Here is a 21937-nt window from a genome sequence, read left to right as displayed (position 1 = left end):
TGTATAATAGGTTGATATTTAATTTTTATTTTAACAATTTGATTTTTTAGGTTAAATTGTGACTCTTTTTCTTCATATTTTGAAAACTTAAAAATATGTGATTCTTGTATTGATAATGATGTTTGCACTTCATCATTTTCATACTACTTAAAATAATTGCATCCATAATTATCATATTCACATTAAAAAAGAATAATGGTACAAATGTTTGGTAACTTAAAGAATCAAATTGTTAGGCACAAAATTTAAAGAAGATATATGGTGTAATTTTATCTTTTTTATTAATTTGTGTAAGAAAAAGTCTATACCCCTAACTCAGGGTCCTGACACTCACTCTGCTACTGGTCCAGAGTAAAAAGGAAAGAACACAATTAAAAAAATTATAATCATTACTGTATTAAAAAGTGAAAGTTACAGTCATTTTAAAATAAATTTTATTTATTAAAACGACAGCTATTTTAAGACGGAGGGAGTAGTGCTTACTTCTAGCATTATGCTAATATTTTAAAAATTAATTTAAGTGTATCTTTCCATCAATGTTACCATTTGTTAGAAAGTACTGTATAAGAAATTCATTTCTAACATAACTTGAGGCAGAAACTCATCCAAATCTCTTTCCCAAGAAATATGATACCATTTGTTGGAGACTATATTTCATAATTGTATGAAACTTAACTACCTCGTTTAAACCCAAAAATTAGCAAAGGTGGCAAAAGTAGATAAATATTTTTCTTATTTTAGAGATCATTTCAAAATGCCACAATGTTAAGGATTAGACCCATGCAATCTGAGACCAATTTGGATATTAACTCTTGGTACAATATTATCATAAAAAAAGTTATGTAAACTGCAAGAAAACTAATTACGAATTTGAGTCTATGAATAAAACAGATTATAAGTAATAAATTGTAATTGAAATATAAATAATATGAAATGAAAAGTGAGTAGTACATGCATCATTTCATACAAACAGACCGAATAAATAAAATAAAAAACAATCAATTTGCACCATAGTAGTGAAACATGCGAAAATTAACAAACACAGAAAATCTATGCATGATTCATAATTTAGTTGGTTGGGTTGCTTAGCCCAACGCCTTGATAACCGCCGCTCTCAGAATACACAGATGGTACACCGCCGCAGCCGCTGCTCCCACGAATGGTCCAACCCAGAAAATCCACTGCAACAATAATCCAAACAATTCATGTTAATCAACATTTTTGCATGAGATAATAAATAAAGAAAAATCTCATTATTATTATTATTACTAGTAAACTTACTTGGTCATCCCAAACTTTGCCATTGTTGAAGATAACAGCAGTACCAAAGCTTCTAGCAGGGTTAATTCCAGTACCGGTGATCGGAATAGTCGCAAGATGAACCATGAAAACAGCAAAACCAATAGGCAAAGGAGCCAAAACAGGAATATATGAGTCACGTGTTTTTCTCTTAGGGTCAGTAGCAGTGAAAACAGTGTAAACCAGCACAAAAGTTCCGATAATCTCAGCACCAAGTGCTGAACCTTTTGTATAACCAAAAGCCACCGAGTTTGCACCACCACCAAGGCTGTTGTAAGGATGCTTCATGAAAGTCTTCACCAACCCAACACCGCATATAGCACCTAAACACTGTGATATAATGTATAAAACAGCTCGAATAAGAGAAACCTTACGTGCTAAGAAGAGGCCGAGTGTGACGGCAGGGTTGATGTGGCCACCGGAGATACCGGCGGTGCAGTAGACAAGGACGAATATCATGCCACCAAATGACCATGCTATGCCGAGAAGGCCAACACCGTCACATGGTCCGGTTTGTTTCTTGTGGCCAATGACGGTGGCGACGGTGACGTAGAGGAAAAGGAGTGTGGCTATGAACTCAGCGATGAGAGCTCTGTAAAAGGACCAGAGCTTGATTTCGGCGAAGTCGAGAAGAGGTGCTGGTGGAGGGTCAACATAGTCTTTTCCACTGTGGTGATGAGGTTGGTGACCTTCTTCAGACATTTTTTAGTGTTTTTTAAGGGTTTTTTTGTGGGAGATGCTGGAGGAATTGAGGGTGTATTTATGGAGGGAGAGGTGTAAGGGCAAAGGATATACAGTGGTGTTGAGTTCAGTGTAGAAGTGGGTAAGGTAAGGGTAAATATGAAAATTTGAATTTGTAATACATTGCCTTGGAATAAAAGTAATAACAGTTGGAAAGAGGGAAAGAGTGGGACAAGGTAAGAATGAAACACGTAGGGATGCACCATATTTAAATTGTACAAAAACAAAAAGTTTATTTAAATAAATTTTTGTTTTTGTAACAGTATGCACATTTAAAACATAGAGATAGTTTTAAAAAAATTCTGTTTTTGTTTTTGTAATAGACAGTTTCAGATATACATATCTAAAATATACAAACAATTTTAGATATGCATATCCAAAATATAATAGGTGATATGTACAACCAAAATATTAAAACAATTTCGAATATACATTTAAAATATAATCATGAATTTCGAATATACATATTAAAAAATGAGGTGAATGAGACAGTGGTACTGCTCCTCACACTTAACCACTCAGCCATTATTGCTTCTATTGTCAATATAAACAGTATTTTCTTAATAATGTATGAATAAATGTTGGTACAACATTTTGATTTTCTTGTTATTATTAATTTAGTATATATTTATAGTTTAGTTAAAACTAATATATTAAAATTTAATGTATTAATATTTTTAAATAAATGTAAAGTAATTTTAGTATACTTAGATTTTTGTGTATAGTCATAGAATATTAGTTTATTATTATTATTTTTCTAGTCTGAATTAATATGTATTTTTAAGGTTGTTAAATTTCGAACATTTAATTAAATTATTATAATATGTTAATTACATCTCTTTCTATTGATTTAGAATTATTTTTAATTTAATTTGATATATTTAAATTATATGTGCACATAATTACGTATAATGTTTTTTTCTAATTTTTTATAGGGAACGGATCAACAATCATGCAGGTTAATTAGTAACTCATTAGTTCGACCAGTGACCCAATAACGTAGTGCTTTGACCAGGTCAATTAGTAGTTCCGATTTTAAAATTGCCTATAAGTATGCATTAAGAAATTGTCAATATTTAATCAGATTATACATATTTTAGTGTAAAGATAAAAAATAAAATTAAGCATAAATTTGTTTTGCAACAATTATAGCAGAAATTAATTTTGCAACTATTAGTGTTTTCATGAAACAATGTTTTAAATAAAGTAAATTTAATGATTCTATAAAATCAATCTAATATACATTTGACATTGTAAAATTTGACATCAAAATCTAAATTTATATTCAATATTAATTGCTATATATGTGAATTTTTTGATATCACACTTAGCGTATGTTTATTCTGTTGCAACAAAATTGATATTAGTCAAAAGTAAGTTGAATGTAAAGTAATTTAATTTTAAATTAATTCTTCAATAAATTTTAACATGAAAATTATTTTTAAATTTAAAAACTACAAATTTTACTTTGAAACAAAATTAATTTTAAAAATAAAATCAATTGATCTACTTAAAAAACTAAACAAACTTCAAAGTTATTTTAAAATCAATTCTAAATCTTAAAAAAAAAAATTCTTAAAATAAATATACGTTAAGTTTATAAAAGGAAAGAAAATTATTAAAGCATATCTTAACCTATGAACTTTACTTGGGATATTTTGTCAAAAAAAAAAAACTTTACTTGGGATATGATTGTTGAAGATGCTCTTACCGGTACTACTCTATACCTTTTTCTCACTGGTTCAAACTTGAAGTTCAAACGTAGTGGTGAATGTACGGCCACTAACCCACCACTACACTAGCTAGTAGACAAAGAATGGAAACATGTGATCTTGTTCCGTTAAAGAGAAGGAAAATTCTATGCTAAAGTTGTCATATTGATTTTTTTTTTTTAAAAGTCACAATTTTGGTCAATTACAAATGTTCTTGAAACCCTAGTATACTACATAGGATTATATTATGAGAAAGACTATGTTTACACTGATTTTGTACAACTACACCGTATAAATATACAGTACAAGTATTTTTTGTATTTTATTTATTATTTTTATATAAATTGGAATATGTGCCACTTGAAAAATGATGTTTGGAAAGTTACGGTGTAGGTTACAGTGTCATAATTTTAGTGTAGATATAGCATTGCTCTTATATTATACATCCAACTTATTATGTAATTTAATAATTGTTAATATTACAATTAAGTCCTAACATATTTGCAACTAAGTCTCATTCATTATTCATTCAATATAATTATTTTTTAACTTCAAATTTGTTTTTTTTTTTAACAAAATCAAAATTAATTCAACTATTGAAATAACTTCATTTTTGTCAATTCATCTTCTCTCCACAAACAACACAACTTCATCTTCTACAAATTCATCTTCTACAACTCCATTTTCTACAACTTTATCTTCTTTACTATCCAAAACGCACGTTTCATCTTCTTCTTTCGCAATCGTGAGTTTTCTTCCCTACGACGCTCTTCAAGGAGCGAACCTTCAATATTATCTCATTCAGTCGCGCTCCTCACACAATTCGTATTGATACCCGATTCGCTAATGTAATTGGGTTTACTATTTAATGATTTTAAATTCTTATATGATTTCAATTTGCGAATTAGGTTTTGTGATTGATGTAGTAATATGAAATTATATTTCAAATTTAATGATTCTGATTTTCCATATGGTAGCTGTTAATTAAGTTGGAAATTTTTTATCTCAATTTGAGATTTTTGTGATATGATTGATGTTATTGTCTGCACTTGGATTTCAAAATTAAGGATTTTGATTGTCATTATGTTAGTTATTCAATATGTAGGTTAAGATTTCATTTTCAATGTGGGAAATAGGTTATATGATTGGTGTTAACTTATTTTTTGTGTTATATATCGACTGATTTCAGATGGACAACTACGCCGACTCCGTTGGGGTTGATTTGAATAATGTTCATTATAGTGATTCATCTTATGCTGAATGTAGTTGTGATGAACATGTTAATGATGTTGGTTCTAGTGGCCATCAAAGTTCAAATGATGAAAGTGAATCTGATAATAACGATGATGAGGATTCGGTTGGACCGGACGTAACAAATAGCGATGCAGCTGTAGGTGATAAAATAATGAATGTAAGTTCGATTACTTCCGATTAAATTCGTGCTTTGGAATTTGGAACAGTGAGTGAAGCTTATGAATTTTATTATAGGTATGGAAATGTAAAGGCTTTGCCATTAGGAAAAGCGACGTTAGGCCGACAGGGCACGAAGGTAGTGAATAGTAGTAATGAGGCAATATGTATGCAACAAGGACGGATTAAAAGACAAGAAACACGCAGATAGGGTATATAGGAAAAGAGATCACCGACGGATGACCCGTATTAGTTGTGAAGGTAGGCTCCGTGTGCACTACAATAACAAAAAGGGAAAATGTATATTGTCAATTTTTAAATAGGCTCATAACCATGAATTAACCCCAACAAAGTTTCTGCATTTAAATCCCAGTTATCGTCAAATATCTAAGGCAGATATAGCTCAAATTGATGGTCCTCAATCACATGGAATCATAACGTGTCATATATGGGATACATGGTTGCTCAGAAGGGTGAATATCATGATGTTGGTTTTACAAAGAAAGATTTGTACAATTATTCTTATAAAAAATGTGTGTTGTTATTAAAATGGAGATGTTTTCGCTGGTCTAAATTATCTCAACACGAAATCATCTACGAATCCTAAGCTATTTGTGGAATATTCTATAAATAGTGATGGAAGATTGAAGTCATTTTTTTAGGCAGACGACACTAGTATATCGAACTATTTCTGTTTTGGCGATGTTGTTGCGTTTGACACAACTTACAAGAAGAACAAATACAATTATCCGCTGGTTACATTTTTTGGTGCAAAACAAATTTTTTCTGATGCGACCCATTAGTTGTGTGCTTGGCATTTGAATAAGAATGCAGGTGAAAATGTAAAGAAGTTATAGTTTTTGTAAGGTTTTAAAAAACAATGTACTCTAATTTTACACCTGGAGAATTTTAAGAATTTTGGGCGCAGCTGGTTAAGGAGAATGATCTTGAACAAAATGCTTGGGTTGCCAAAACATATGAGAACAAGTCATTTTGGGCAACTGCATATCTACGGGATAATTTGTTTGGTCGTATAAGAACTACGTCTCAATGTGAAGCTGTTAATGCAATAATCAAGACTTATGTAAGGAAAAAGGATACATTTTTGAATTTATGCATAATTTTGATCAGGCATTGAGAGAGTACATAAATAATGAACTTGTTGCTTATTTTAAATCAAAGTTTTCGGATCCTATGTTGACAACTCATCTCCGTCGGATTGAGAACGATGCTGCTAAAATTTATACAGCAGATATTTTTAAAGAAGTAAAAGAAGAAATTATGAAGGATGGTGCATTAATTGTGAAAGAGCAATTATCAGAAGGGGAAACGCCTCTTTTTACATTGACAAAATATTGTGAGGATGGGTTTGAAAAAGAAATTGTATATGATGCTTCAAATAAAACATTACGGTGTTCGTGTAGATTATTTGATTCACGTGGACTACCATGTTCACACATTTTTTATGTCATGAAGAAAGAGCATATGTATCACATTCCTAGTAGTTTGGTATTGTTGCGTTGGACGAATAATGCCAAAATTGGGTGTCTGAACATGGACTATAATGGTGAAGTAGATTTGAATCTGATTGAGCAGGCTCGTTTTGGGGTTTATTGTATCGTTTTTACAACTTTTTGCAAAGAAGCATAAAAAAAGTGGTGTTTAGGCGGATCTAATGGATGGCATGATGAATCTTCAGAGAAAGTATTATAATTCTGACGAACCTATTAGTGCTCAAAAGTCATATGTAGGTGATCCGATTACAATAGCGACTAAAGGCGCTCCAAAGAAAAAAACAGTGAAGCAAAATCAACCAAACAATGCAAAAACTGCAATATTACCACTCATGATGCGAGGAATTGTTCAGTGATAAACACCTTCTTTGTGATTAGATTCTTATTCTATATATATATATATATATATATATATATATATATATATATATATATATATATATATATATATATATATATATATATATATATATATATATCTTGTATTGGACATTATATTCTAGCTATTTTGGTAATTTTTCCAGGACACACAAGACGGGACATCTGATCAGAATGTTGTGCTCGAGTCAATAGCGATAAATAATTTTTTAAGCATAATACAAAAGGTATATTCAGTTGTGTTAATTGTGTTATGTTTACAATTTTTTTGAAACATTTATTGAATTTGTATATACAGAAAAAATAAAAAGAAATCCATTTGCAATGCTAGTAGTAGCAGACCAAAAAAACGTTCACAAACACCACAGAGTCAATGTGGTAAAGTTGCAACGACGCCACATATGGATATTACAAGAAAACATGTGAGTATAATGTTCAGACTTCAACCTATGATGTAACATCCCGATTTTATTAATATTTTTATTAATTATATTAGTAATTATATTATTTGGTGTTTTTAATAATTACTTATTTATTTAGTTATTATGTAATATAATAATTATTTAAGTATTTAATTATGAGTGTGTGTTTGTGTTATTTGGCTTAATTGAGTAATTAGAGAGGTATTATGAAATGGGCCTAAGTAGTAGAATTATAATACTAGAAATGGATTGGTGGGTTAAGCCCAATTAACATAAGTGTGATAGTAAGAGGAAGTTAGGGTTTTAGAGGTTACTATTTTTCATTTGGGGGAAAAGATAGAAAGAAGAGAAAAGAGGCAAAAGAGAGACAACAATGGTGGAAGAGAAAAGCTAGAGAAAACCCCATTTTTCGCAGCTATGTTTCAGTAGAGAGTCACCTTAGCAAAACGGACGTATCTCTCAATCCAACCGTTGGATCGTTGCGGTACTTGGATACAACGTTCCTTATTCATAGAGGTAAGTTTTGACCGGAGCGATTTTGATTTTAAGGGTTTTAAGTTCGTCTGATAAGCTGATTCCCGAACTAGTTTTTAGGTGTGTCCCCAAATGATGTTAGAAAGGATTTCTTTTGGGGAAAAGCTTAGAGCTATGGTGAAAGAGTCCAAATTTATCAAGGTAAGGGTGGGGTTCTTTCATGATAAAGGGTTGTATGATAGTATGTTATGGTGGGTAGATTCTATACTTGATATCCATGTTCTTCTATGTGCAATTTTGGGTATTTGATGGTTTGTTGGAATGTGATGATATAAATGTGATAAGTTGTGTGCAATTGATAATCTATGTGTATTAGATTGTTGTGTTTGTTGTGGGTAAACCATTGATAGTGAAATAATGAGTTTTTTTGTAGAATTAGAAATGTTAGGGTTTATGTTAGATTTTCATGAAATTGAACTCTAATCATGTTTTGATATGAATTGATGATGATAAATGACATGTAAAGTAGATGCTAGAAATTGGAAAATAATGGAATAGAAATATAATTGAATTGAAATTAATATAGTGTGATTATTAATTGGTTTATTGATTAATAGTTGAATTAATTTCAATTAGTCTATTTAATTAGAAAATACTTGGACTTAGATAAATTATTCGGTTTGTTGGTAAATAACGGTATCTTGAGAATTTGACCGTAATCATGTTTTGGAATTTAGTAAATAACATAGGGATTATGGTATGACAGTAAGTAGTGAATTTAACCGGAAATTAGATAACCGGTAGTGACGTAGGATATATCTGATTAATTAGAGAATATTAGGTGAATGATTTTGGTTAAAGGATAGTGGATTAGTGAGTTAATTAAACGACTAATTTATAGATAATTATGAGACTAATGTGAATTGACTTAATGTGTTGATTTGTTGCGATATACTGAAACATGATGATGTTATGATGATTTTGTTAATATGTGAAGTTATATGTTTGTCGTGATATACCGAAGCATGATGATGTCGTGGTGATTTTGTTAATATGTGAAGTTGTATATTGGCGATGATGTGACGAGACGTGATGATATCGTGACGATTTTGTTTCTATGTGAAGATGAAAGATTAATTGTGACGTTGAATTACCTCTAATAATTGGTAATTATCAGTGATATATGCGTATGCCTCGTGACGATGTGTGATTGTGATGAGTATGTTGTATATGTCTTGTTTGTCGAGTCACATTTCATATGCATACTCTGTGATGGTCTGGATTGGCAAATTAGTGACGAAGGCTTATGCCTTGTGCCTCTGAATTGGGCCATTGGTGACGGAGGCTGAAGCTCCGATTGGTACCACATGCATTTGCATAGTTTGAGTCGCATACCGAGTTGCATCCGAGTCATTGTTATGATGTGTGGATGCATAGTTTGTGAAGTTGAATTCAGTTGATATGGATTGTTGATGAGTTGGATATGATGTACGTTAATGAAACATATATGATGAGAATGTGAATATATATGTATTAATGATATATGTGTATAAGTTGGAATATATGAACCATGTTGTTGTCGTGATGCAAATTGCTTATATTGAGAAGTGGTGAATTGTGTATGATCTTGTCTTGCTATATCTATTATCATGCTTTCCTTTATAATGTTTGATATCTCACCCCTTCTGCTGATGTTTCCCCTACCATGGTAAATGGACAGGTACTCAAGTATAGTTGTGGAAGTTTGTAGCTTCATCGTGTCTAATTGGTGTGTCGCTCTGATACGTAGCACTCGGGGGGTTGTCTATATTGTTGTTTCTATGTTGTTCATGTTTTAGTTGTTGAGTTCCAAATTGGATAGTGAGAAGTACTATGATATTTGAAGTTGTTTCCGATTAAATAAGATGATTTGTTTATAAAGTCGAATGTTATGATTGCGCTGCATATTAAATTGAAGTTGGTTTGTCTAAGAGCTGTTATAAGTTGTTTTGTTCTTCTCTGAGATTAAAGTGATATGTATCTGTTTATGAGTTGTTTATATGAAGTAAATGTGATATCCCAAATACTTGTTGATAGTTTTTAAAATACTCTGATTTCTCGCATGATATTTTCGGGTAGAATTTGGGGTGTTACATATGATGCCAATTGGATAACCTGTAATGCATCAAATGTCTGTGGTACAACCCATGTACCCAATGTATGGAATGTCGGTTGGGGAAAATCCTTCGTGTTTTGGTCTGCTGCAACATGTGATGAAATTTGGTGGTTATTAGTGTTTGTTTTTTATGACTATCCACTGGTAGTACAACATTTAGTGGTAATGAATCATTATGTTTGGGATGTAATGTGATTTTTTATGGTTAATTTTAGGTGTAATAAAATTTTGAAGTAGTATATGCTTCATATTAATTAATTATTGTTACTTCTCTATTTTTATGATTGGCATTAATTTTAGTAAAACAAATATGGCAACAATATGTTAAATACGATGTGTTAACTTGCTGATTAAAACCTGTTGAACAAGAAGTCCTATTTTATGGAGAAACATGTTGAGTTGAGATGTTTCATCAACTGAAGCAACATGTCGGACAAGATGTCCTGTGCAGAGTCACTCGCCATTGTGACTGTGCTGAGCTGGGCTGTTGGATCGGTTTAAGATTTAACAGATGCAGAATATTCTGGGAAAATTATGTTATCCTATGTGGCGATGATTTTAAGGTCTGGAAGATTCAAGTTAGAATCAAGAAGAATGTTGACATTCTAATTATGGAGATAAATTAGGAAGGTTATGATTGAAGACATAACATGGTTTACCACTAGGGGTCGGGCCGACTAACAGGGGCCTACGACCTAGCCTACACAGGCTATGGTCAGGCCAATTTTTTTTAATGGAAAAGGCCTAGGCCTTTTTATTAGCCTCTTTAGTTAAAATGGCTAGGCCACAAGCTATTAAAAATGTCTTTTAAGCTTATCAGGTCGGCCTATTTAAATAAATAAGAATAAATTTATTATTATTATATTTTCTTTGTACTTTAAATTAAAACAAAAATAAATCTTCATTATCTTGAAGAACTTATGAAGATAAATTAAAAAAAGCTTATAAAAAATGTCATTAGTTGTTTTCATAAGTTCTCTTAAACAAATAGTGTCACAAAACTTATGTTAATAGATAAACTTGAATAAGTAAATGCAAATAAGTATTTAGTCAACAAACAAGCTTTAGTCAGTAGTGTCTGTAAAGGTGAACATTCCAAAATCACATCATAACTTAGAACTAGACGATTGTTTAGAAATTTTGGTGAGCTTAGTGATGAACATATTTTATATTTAAATATTATTTAATTATTATATTAAAATATTATTTAATTAATATATTCTAATTATTATGTGAGCAAATATATTTATATGTATTATATTAGCTATTTATCAAATTAAGAGACTTAATTGATTAAGTGGTCAAATAAAGTTTAAAACGCTAATTAAATTTCTATTTAATCATTAATTAAATTAATTGGATATGAGCTCAAATATGAGCGGATGTCAGGATGCCCCATTTCGGAATAATAGAAACCCTAATTGGCCATCACTCTGTATATATAGGCTATGGTCCCTAATATACCGTACACAAGTAAATAATATCTTCTCCCTATCTGAAGAGTATTCAAAGCATTAAGAGTACTGGTTGAGGAAGAACCACACAAGTTATCAGGTGTTCTTTGTTTATTTATCTTCTAACCTTCAGGATTACCGCTAACCTTCAGGATTACCGCCTATAGGAACTTTCTCTATGGATTCAGGTATTCCTAAAATCAATTTGTAGGTATTTTAATATTATGCATGTTTGTATAATTACCTGACTTCTGCACTTTATTGAGCATGTATATTCAATTAGTTGTTAATGATTTAATTCTAACACATATGCCACGTCAAATGCCACATGTATGAACATGTGCCACGTCAGATGTCACGCGTGCAAAAATAGACGCCATTTGTGAGAATTGCACGAAAATGACCTAAATGAAGCCGTTTCAAGACATAAGAGACTACAATGATCCCCAAAGTAAAATTAAGGGACCAAAATAAACCCCAAATTAAAATTAAGGGTCATGATAGTAGAAAAGATCAAATAAGTCTTTTTCAAATTGATGATTAGTCTTATAGCCAGTGGAAGGGTCATGATACCTCATGATTATATTGGAGAGCCAAAGAACTATAATTACGAATCGATGCAAAAAACACTAAAAGTTAAATTTAGCATAATCTTAAAGTATGAAAGTATACACTAGCTATGAGGAAAACATGGGGTGGAATGTTAAGAAGAGATTTTCTATTTATACAATACAATACATAGCAAAGAAAGAAACATATTTATAGCTTAGTTCTAATCAAGAAAGAGGTGAAGAGAGCAAAGAAAGCACCAAAACCAATGATGGTTGAATATCCAACTCCTTGGTTAGAAGAGGTTTTCCTTCAAAGAAACATGTTTGTCTCACACATCCACCTCCATTTCCAGACACATGATAATATGTGCTATAAAATTCAAAGGGTGGACACTCTGATGAAAAATCCATGATAGAAGAAACTGTTTGTCTTAGTTGTTTCATATTATTTATCTTCATCAAATGAAACTAAAATATACATATGTAACAACTATTTTTCTTAAGTATTGAATCAAATTTTTAGAAGGTGTCGCAAAAATTTATAAGCTTATCTCTAGTGGGTAGTATGTCAAACTAAAAGGATGAATTTTGTTAGTTCTGTTTTGGCCAAGTTTGTTTGCCCTAGTGTTGCTGGATTGTTATTTCGACTAAGTTTTTCTACCTTTGTCACTTTTAAGACAAATAGGGGGAGATAATCACATTCTGGTTATGTTTGTCCTATATGTTTTGATCTAGTTAATGTTATGTCTTTGCTGTTTTTATAAATGTTGACGTGCATATCCGTTGTGTGCTAGATCAAGAAGAATGAATGTGCATCATTTCTTTGAATCTTTGCTTTGCCTTGAAATAGCCAAAGAAAAAATTGTTATTACAGTTTATCAGATAATTTTTGTAAGCAAGTTGTTAAGCAAGGTGTTTTAACTAGTTGTGAGACATCTTATCTCTGTTTATCTATGGTGTGCACTCTCTGAATGTTTAATGAAGAAGATACAAATTGTTAATTATGTGATCCAAGCTATTTTGATCTAACCCTAGTATTCTTTTTCGCCAGGATCATATGGTAGGGGTTGGAAAAGATGTAGGTTCAAGAACTTGGTTTGGGAATATCCCTTACTCTGATTTGTACCAGAATTCTGTTGCTTAGTTGCTTTGAATGGAAAGCTTTTTCTCGTCAAAAAAATAAATAAATACATAAGCCAAGCATCGAAGGATGGCCCATGCTACATGTATGTTTGTGTGTTTGAAATATTTACCATAAAAACCTACAAATTTATGATATTTATCGCACAAAACATAATGTAACAATCAATTCTTTACATGTCTCCTCTAATTTAGTTTTTTTTTTTTACGAGAGGATAAAATAGAAATCCAATGTCATTTCAAGCATTCAAGCTACATGTGAGTTTATTGGATTGAAACATAAAGAACTTCATTTTGGTGATATTAGTTAGATGTAACTTGAATGTTATAATCAATCAACTTTACTCATCTCTTGGATTCCAATTTTTCATGAGGATAAAATCTATAGAAGTTGTTTGTCTTTTTTATTTACATTCCAATTGTTACTTGTTACATTCCCTGCAATTCACCGAACAACCTATGATTTTGCTTGCTGGCAATGAGATTTTAACTTCACAATAATTGTTCAGGCGAAAAAACCTATGATTTTGCTTAATGAGGATGAGATTTTGCTTAGTGGGGATGAGATTTTAACTTCATAATCAGCTTGACTGTCATGGTAATAGTCACTGATCCACCCTTGTATTAGTTTGATCTCAGTGGCCCTTTGATTAACCAACCAATCAGGATCATTTTTAGTTGAAGCCCGTAAATCTATATGGTGTGCACCTGAGAATATAAGAAGGGAAAAAAAATCAAAACCGAATCCATGCATGCAGCAGACAAGTCACAAATTCTAGATAATCAACTGCTTTACCTTCTTTAGTGACAAGAGAAACAATACTTTCTGAAATATCCTGTAAAACACTGCAAGGGATAGAAACAATTTGAATATCAGAATTTGACATCATCTGTCATAAATTATCACTTGTTTGAAAAATATAAAACATAATAACTACGAAGAACAGACACGGTTACAATACTGGCACATTAACACTGATAATAATTTTAAAAAGTTAATTGAATTGAATGCATTTACATGTGTTGGTGTCGGACATTAACACATTGGACATCAGACACATATTCAATCAAAAGTGCCTCTGTTTCACCGAAAATAAGGAAGATATTTGGAGAATAAACAATATATCACCTGCCCCCACTCCATGGATCCAAGAGGCCATTTGAGAAAATTATATTGCTTCCAAAGTTCTTCAAAACGTTATGGATATCCTTCAAAACAAGATTACCAAATATAAATATCAGGTAAAAGAAAGAAATATCACAGCAATGGAAATGGAAGTCAGGTTCAAGAGTAAAAATTCTCTTACATGCCCTCCAAATTCTGTAGTAATCCAACGTGGCCTTGGCTTCACTCCGAATTTCTTGAAGCAATCCTCCTCGAAAGAAGAGTAATTATATTCATATGGTGGATACATGCTGGACTCCTTGCTACATGACATTGGCATAACCATTTCAGTACATGCCTACATCATCATGAACGTGAAAAGATGGAATGAACCAAAGATTAGTACAAGAACATATAGGTCAAGGCATTTTATGCTATTGAGAATGAATACTTATCCAGGCAACTAATGAAAAAACAACAGTTAACTATTGTAAACCTGAAAGTCCCAACCACTCAGGCCATGAGGATCATCATCCAGTTCAAAACACTTAGCTTCTCCAGTATAATTGTAGTAGACATTCACTCCTTCATATATGCGCTCCAGAATACTAGTCCCAGCCGGGCCTCCGTCTATTCTTCTGCAAACCTGTAAAAGAATATATGGTCAGGTTCCTTTCTGGACTTGGGAAATGTTTGGTAAACAACTTAAATTTAATTCCTTTAACCTAGCTATGAGATCAACCATATTCCGAGAAACATCCACTAGTCAACTTAGTTTACCAGTAGCATCATAAAAATCAGACAAGGAAATTGTGATGAAATCGATCTTACCTCTTTGATAGGGTGTCCAGGCAAAGGCTTCATAAACTCAGAAGGGTAAGGGTAGTTAACCATAGCCAAATAACTATATGCAGACTCCAACCAACCAAATAAATCTCCAGTGCTCTTTAATTTCCTTCAAGCAGTTTTAACTAAATCAACACACTTGAAATAATATAGATATTATTACAATTCACAATCATGTAATGCAGAAATAGAGACACAACTCTTGGAAAAAATGGCTTACTGACAAAAGTTGAATGTTTTGCTCAGAAATTCAAGGCCATCGCTAGTTTGACCCTTAGATTCTATTTCATTCCATGACTGTTTTATATAGTTAAAGCAAGTGAAACTTTCGCGCTATAGATACAAACAAAGAGACTAAAATCGTTAGTGCAATAAATATATAAATAAATTTATAGAATGTACAACTAACAGAACAATGGACAACGACAATCTCACTTGCGGACTAACTAACCTTAAAACCATTGGAAACAATGTCATAGAAAGTTTCTAGTGGCACAATATCTTCAAACTCAAGAATTGGAGCTGAAGATGCTAGTGCCCCAATAGCAATATGAGGATACTTTAGTCTCATCCATGCTGCTAACACTGTTTCATAGAACGTTCAGACAACTCAGAAATAAACCAACAAACCCTCTTCAGCATAACACCTCATATTATGTAGTAACTACTGTTATGAAAAATTTCAGGTTCTTAAGAACATGTCACATTATCAAATCAAAACCATGATAATAATAATAGCATTTGTGGATATGCAATTTTCGTTTTAATATTTAAATTTGTATTATAATTTATAACAATATTTTCAAATAGTCTTTGAATGTACCAAAATTATAAAATCATACATCTGTCACGGAATATTATTTTCAATACTTAGTTTTGTCCTTGAATGAGTGTTCCACTAGACAATTTAGTTCATAACATTCCTAACATAAGATGACACACTAGTGTTTGATTCTACGGTGAAAACAATTGATTATACATGAATTGATTTTGTAAAAATAATTCTAGTTATAATTGAGTTGAAGATTAAGTGATACAAATTCTCGTAAAAGTGAGTTGAATCCTAAATTTTAGTGTAAAAATTACGTTTAGACTCAAAAGCTACAAATCTTATCATCAAGTAAAATCAATTCAAAATTCTCCAACTGTAATTTCGATACATTGATAGACTATAATGACAGTATTTCACACATTTATAGATCAAAACAACCCAGCAGCAAAAGAATGTGTTACTTACTTCCACCGTAGGATCCTCCAAACAAAACAACAGGACAACCATCGGCAGACAAATTATGCTTCAGATCAGTAACAAGAACAGCGAAATCAGCAAGGGCTTGCGCCGCATTAAGATGCCCCAACATAGAAGCATTCTTATACGCTTCTTCTTTACTCCCAAAAGGAACAGACTCACCATAATACCGATGCTACAAAACAAAAACCAAACCAATTAACATAGCTTCCACACACAGAGTTATTGTTACAGAGAGAATAATAACCCTTACTTCAGGAAAAACAACCATAGCTCCAAACTGAGGCGCGATTTCCCATACAAACCCAGTGTTTTCAGCGAACCAAACAATGTCACCTTCATTACCGCAGTAGAGGAAAATGGGACCCGATCCGACGACCCAATGATCGGTGTTGATGAGGTAGCGTTGAGGGAACTTGGGGGATTTTGAGAAGCTGAAGTGGTCGAGTTGTTGTTGGAAGAATCTGGTTTCGTAGTGGAAGTTTGATTGTTTATGTGAGTGAGAGTGAGAGTGGTTGGTTGAAGATGCGAATTTGCCGAAGAATTGTGGTTTGTGCTTCAATGGTAGAGGTTGATGTGAAGAAGAAGGGACGATGATGGTGATGAGGATGGTGAGAGGGAGAAGAAGTGAAATGGCGAAACTGTTTCTTGCCATTTTTGGCAAGTTTCAGTCAAGCGAGGTCGGACTGGAAAATGGAAATAAGAATGTTTGGAGGAGTTTATCTTTTCTGTTATTTCTGAGAATTAGCTAATCAAATTCTGAATTGGGTTAGTGGGTCGGGTTAACACTGATTCAGCATTGGACTTTGTTTTTAGTTGGGCCTTACTGTTTTTTTGAGTCCAGTATCTTATTTCTGACACCTATATAATGCTAAAAAATACTTTTCTGTCTTTACCTCTCTCAAATCTTACAATTTTTGCTAAACAATTACTCTCAAACAAATCTTACTATTAAATTAAAATTCAGTATTTTTCAAACCAAAGCAAATCAAACAAAGCCGCATTCTTTTTAAGAGAACTGCACAGTTCGATTTAGTTTGCAGTTTGTATTTTGCAAACCAAAGCAAATCAAACAAAACCGCATTATGTTACAACTCAAACCAAATCAAACGAAACCGCATTATGTTACACCCAAACTTCACTTAATCCTCATCCAATCTAACTCCAAACCTATTCTCCCTTAACCTTACGACTACAAATGACTTTCTTTTCCTCACACTTAAGATTTTAGTTTCAGCCTTATCTAATCTCTCCTAGCAGTATCACGTCTTCTTCTCATCTTCTTCACCAGATACGTCTTGCCTCTTCTTCTCTAATCTCTCATCTCTTATGTTCTTTTTTCAATCTCTCCCCGTAAATTCCACTTCCATATTTTACCGAACCATTTCCTTGCCTATACTATCTTCATTGTTTGAGATTATGCACATATAAATAAATTTGGGTACACATGACTGAGCTCATCCTTACCCAACCATCTATTCTTCCAAAAGTTAAATGTCTTGCCATCTCCAAATTTCTCTTTAAAACAAGATGCAATTTTATGCTATTAGCCAAGAGATTAATACTAAGCAAATTGAGATCCCTCCACCAAAGTGAGTGTTTCTTCCCAGTACTAAAAAAAGCACCCTCACTCACAAGTGAAACAATATCAACATATCTATAAGTTAGAAGCCAATGTCAATTTGCCTCCCTCTCATTGAGAATGCGCCAATATCACTTGCACAAAAGGGCTTGATTAAAGAGGTCGCAATGCTTCAAACCAAGGCCACCATTTTTCTCATCACAACACAACTTCTTCCAACTTAACCAATTAATATTCCTCCTCCCCTCGTCCCCTTCCAACAAGAAATTACGTTGCACCTTAATGATTTCCTTAATGACAACTTTGGGCACTTTGAAGAAGGAGAAAAAATGAATTGACAAATTGTTAAGAACCTACAAAGCCACCCTACCACCTATCGAGATCTTTCTACTTTTCCACAAAGACAGCTTCCTAAGAAACTTGTTTAGAAAGAAATTCCAAGAATCATTCCTTAATGGATTATCACTAATAGGGATGCCAAGAAACAAGAATGAAAAGTTACCTACTTTACAAGACAAGAAAATAAAATCTGTCTCAGTGAATTTCTCCTTCAAATCGATCGTAAAAAGCCTTCTTTTGTGAAAATTAACACATAAACCATAAACAAACTTAAACTCCCTCAACAACCCTTTTAAACTCCATAAATTGGACCATGTCCCCTCCCCTAAAATCATTGTGTTATCTGCAAATTGAAGTATTGTTAATTGAATATTCTTGTTGACTTTAAAAGGTTGAAAGTCTCTTTTTAAAATCACATTGTTCAAAAGCTATTCAAACCTCCGACAACCAAAAGGAATAAGAAAAGTAACAAAAAGTCTCCTTGTTTAAATCCTCTAAAAACTTTGAAATCTTTGATTGGACTACCATTCACCAAAATAGAGAAACTACTTGAATAGACACTCCATTCCATCCATCTCACCCATTTTCTACCAAAACTCATCAAACCCATCACACTTCTAAGGAAATTCCAAGAAATATTATGGAAAGCCTTTTCAAAATCCACTTTATGAAGCAAACAATCTCTTTTGGCTCTTTTAGCTAAATCCACATTTTTATTAATTACTAGAACTCCTTCAAACATTTGTCTATTTTGGACAAAAGCTGAATGATTTCTAGAAATCAATGAGGGCATAACCCTTCTCAACTTAAAATCGTCTAACTACACGGCAAACAAACCTATATAATACTATTATTTGTTGATTCAACTTAAAAAAAACATTCACATTTTTAATAAAAAATAAAAAATTATTATTTTTATTAAAAGTTATTAATTTATAAATATTAATAATTTATTTACAATTATATTATAAAAAATATTCTTTTTATATAATATTTTTAAATATTTGAACAAAAATATAAAAAGGCTATAACTAATTAAACAAATTTAAATAACTTTTAGAAAAACATTGAAGCTACTGTATAGCTAATTTCAACTTTTGTAATGAGTTAGAGTATCACTTATGTTTGCCCATTAATACCATTTTATTATAAAAGAATTCATATATATATATATATATATATATATATATATATATATATATATATATATGAAAATTTTAATAAATAAATTATTAGTTATTGATTTTTTATAAATATAATGTTATTGTTTATTTATCTACATTGTATTATAATATTATATTAGATTTCATTTTCTAATTATATATTTTAAATATAAATCAATAGTTTATTTTCTCATCATATGTTGATTTATAATTATGTTAAAATTCATGATAAATATTTTAACTAGATAAATAAAATATGATAAATTTTAAGATCAATTTATCATCCTACTGTTTAATCAAATATTGTCTTGAAACAAATTTAATACAAGTATTTTATCTAATTTATTTTATTCTCAATAGAGAAATTCATGGTTTCCAGAAGTAATCAATAATGAATCCACTCATATATATTCTTATGTACAATTTGCACTCCATTAAGGGCACACAAGCCCTTATTCCCACTCTTTTGAGTGATCTCATTATGATCCTATATATATTCCCTATAAACCCTAACAAACCCTTTGTTTTGTCAACGTTTTCTCAAACTACAATGTCAAATGTGAAGAGCATTTCTAAACTGATTAAAAGAGAATAATAAGATGCTTTGTTGTTCCATATATGCACCGTATATATAATCAGTGCAAAAGAATGTAATCGATACTTAATTCCTTTTCTTTTATCGTTTATTTTTCGAAAATGAAACTGAATCACTTCAAAAGTTATACTAGTTTTTAAATTGTTAAAGAGTTAATATTCTTTTCACATTGTAAACATTCTTCATATATATACGTCGGCCAAAACAATTTTTTTAAAGCTTTCACATTATCTATATAAATCCAATTAAATCATTTGGAGAAAGATGCTTTCATGCAACTTGTTTGCTGAGTCATCCATACGACACCAATTCAATGTGATACCTTTGTATTTAGGTTTATATCAAGTCCGCGCCACCATAAAATATTGTTAGTTTTAAGGGAAAAGCTAACATGTGCCCCAAGGGCACAAGTTAATGAGATATTTATAGAAATATTTTCTTGGAATGCGTGCATTCAATGTATCGAAACTTTAAATATGACTTTATCGCATTTAATTATATTTAACTTTTTCTAATTATAGTATCCTTAACATGTGCCCTTAGGACACATGTTAGCATGACCCTAGTTTTAATGGGAGAATTTTCACGATTCTACCTTCTAACTTTGTCATTTATAAAAGACAATTCGTTAGACTGAAGAGCGTATATAATTCTTTTTTTAACGTCTTTTCCTAAATAATAAGATATTATTTTGGTTAGCTCAAAAAATATCTTTTTATGTGTAATATATACCTAATTTAATAAATTAAAAATTTTACATAAATTTTATTTTCTAGAATTAGTAAGAAGGAATTTAAAATAATTTAGAAGTTAGATAGATGGAGGAGTGACAAACGGGAAACTTATTGTGTTTACGCCCGTTTTATAATAGCTCGCAAAAGATAGAGTAGATTAGGTAGGGGTGGCAAAACGGGCTAGGATCCGCCGGGCCGCCCCTGCACCCGCAAAAAAATGGCGGGTTAGGTTGGGATTTTAGGCTCGCCGCTCGCCAAAGTCCGCCCCGCCAAAACCCGCCGCCCGTCATACCCGTCCCGCCAAAGTCCGCCGCTCGCCAAAGTCCGCTCCTCCTCCAAAACTCACTCTTTTTTAGTTAATTCTAATAATTGCAATTCTTGATGGTTTATTTTATACATTTATTTATAAATATATGTAATGTTTTTTTTGAGTAAATTTGTTAAAAAATTACTTTTATAAAAATTATTTTAAAAAATAAGTGAAAAGTTTAATTAAAAGGTAAAAAAAAGCCTCTTAATCTATTAAAAAAATATAAATAAAAATAAGCGGGTAAACCCGCCGCCCGCCAACCCGCCATCTTGGCGGGATGTGCATGACTTTTATGCCCATTTTACTTGGCGAGCATGCCCGCCCCGCTCGTTTTTTGACGGGCATAAGACGGGGCGGGCGGCCCGTTTTGCCACCCTTAAGATTAGAAGGAATTTTGTGTATAGTGTAGAGTTAAAATTTTAGACTGTCTTGCAAAAAAGAAGAGGAGAGCAGCCCGCAAGTAGTACATCTTTTTAAATTAAAATTACTTCTCCGCATTTGAAAAATTAACAAAAAATAAGACGAAACAAAAATTTTAATTTTTTTCGAAAAAAATGCTGATTCTATAAGAATGTTTAACTGATCAAATCCATTTTATCATGCATAAATAGATGACAATATTTCCATGTAAACAAGGCAAAGAAGTCCGTTCTTAACCTTTTTTGTCCTAAATTAGTACTATCATTTTTGTCTATAATCCACCTAAATTAGTGATACTTTATTAAGCAACATGTGGAGAAAATTCTCCCCACCTATTACATTAA

At 31.8% G+C, this 21937-nt stretch overlaps 2 protein-coding genes and 1 long non-coding RNA gene across 3 annotated transcripts; 1 reads left to right on the top strand and 2 right to left on the bottom strand.

The window, feature by feature from the left end:
• Positions 1 to 987: 987 nt before the first annotated feature.
• LOC131638665 (aquaporin PIP2-7-like) lies at positions 988 to 2001 on the bottom strand. The gene is made up of 2 exons (XM_058909228.1): positions 1282 to 2001; positions 988 to 1181 (listed from the first exon to the last, which is right to left on the bottom strand). Exons 1-2 carry the CDS (start codon positions 1999 to 2001, stop codon positions 1086 to 1088), a joined length of 816 nt encoding a protein of 271 aa, XP_058765211.1. The 3' UTR covers positions 988 to 1085.
• A 10184-nt stretch (positions 2002 to 12185) lies between these two features.
• LOC131638658 (uncharacterized) lies at positions 12186 to 13428 on the top strand. The gene is made up of 2 exons (XR_009294736.1): positions 12186 to 12496; positions 13162 to 13428. It is a non-coding gene; the product is annotated as an uncharacterized LOC131638658 (long non-coding RNA).
• Positions 13429 to 13564: 136 nt separating this feature from the next.
• On the bottom strand, positions 13565 to 17184 carry LOC131638651 (uncharacterized). The gene is made up of 10 exons (XM_058909219.1): positions 16704 to 17184; positions 16439 to 16625; positions 15653 to 15786; positions 15422 to 15534; positions 15187 to 15310; positions 14852 to 15001; positions 14558 to 14713; positions 14380 to 14459; positions 14047 to 14096; positions 13565 to 13958 (listed from the first exon to the last, which is right to left on the bottom strand). The coding sequence occupies exons 1-10, from the start codon at positions 17103 to 17105 to the stop codon at positions 13756 to 13758; spliced, it is 1599 nt and encodes a 532-aa protein (XP_058765202.1). The 5' UTR covers positions 17106 to 17184; the 3' UTR covers positions 13565 to 13755.
• Positions 17185 to 21937: the final 4753 nt, after the last annotated feature.

This window comes from Vicia villosa, linkage group LG1 (assembly GCF_029867415.1).
Source record: "Vicia villosa cultivar HV-30 ecotype Madison, WI linkage group LG1, Vvil1.0, whole genome shotgun sequence".
Classification (NCBI taxonomy): Eukaryota; Viridiplantae; Streptophyta; class Magnoliopsida; order Fabales; family Fabaceae; genus Vicia; species Vicia villosa.
The sequence above is the reverse complement of the archived record's forward strand: the minus strand, read 5'-3'. Positions and strand labels throughout refer to the sequence as shown.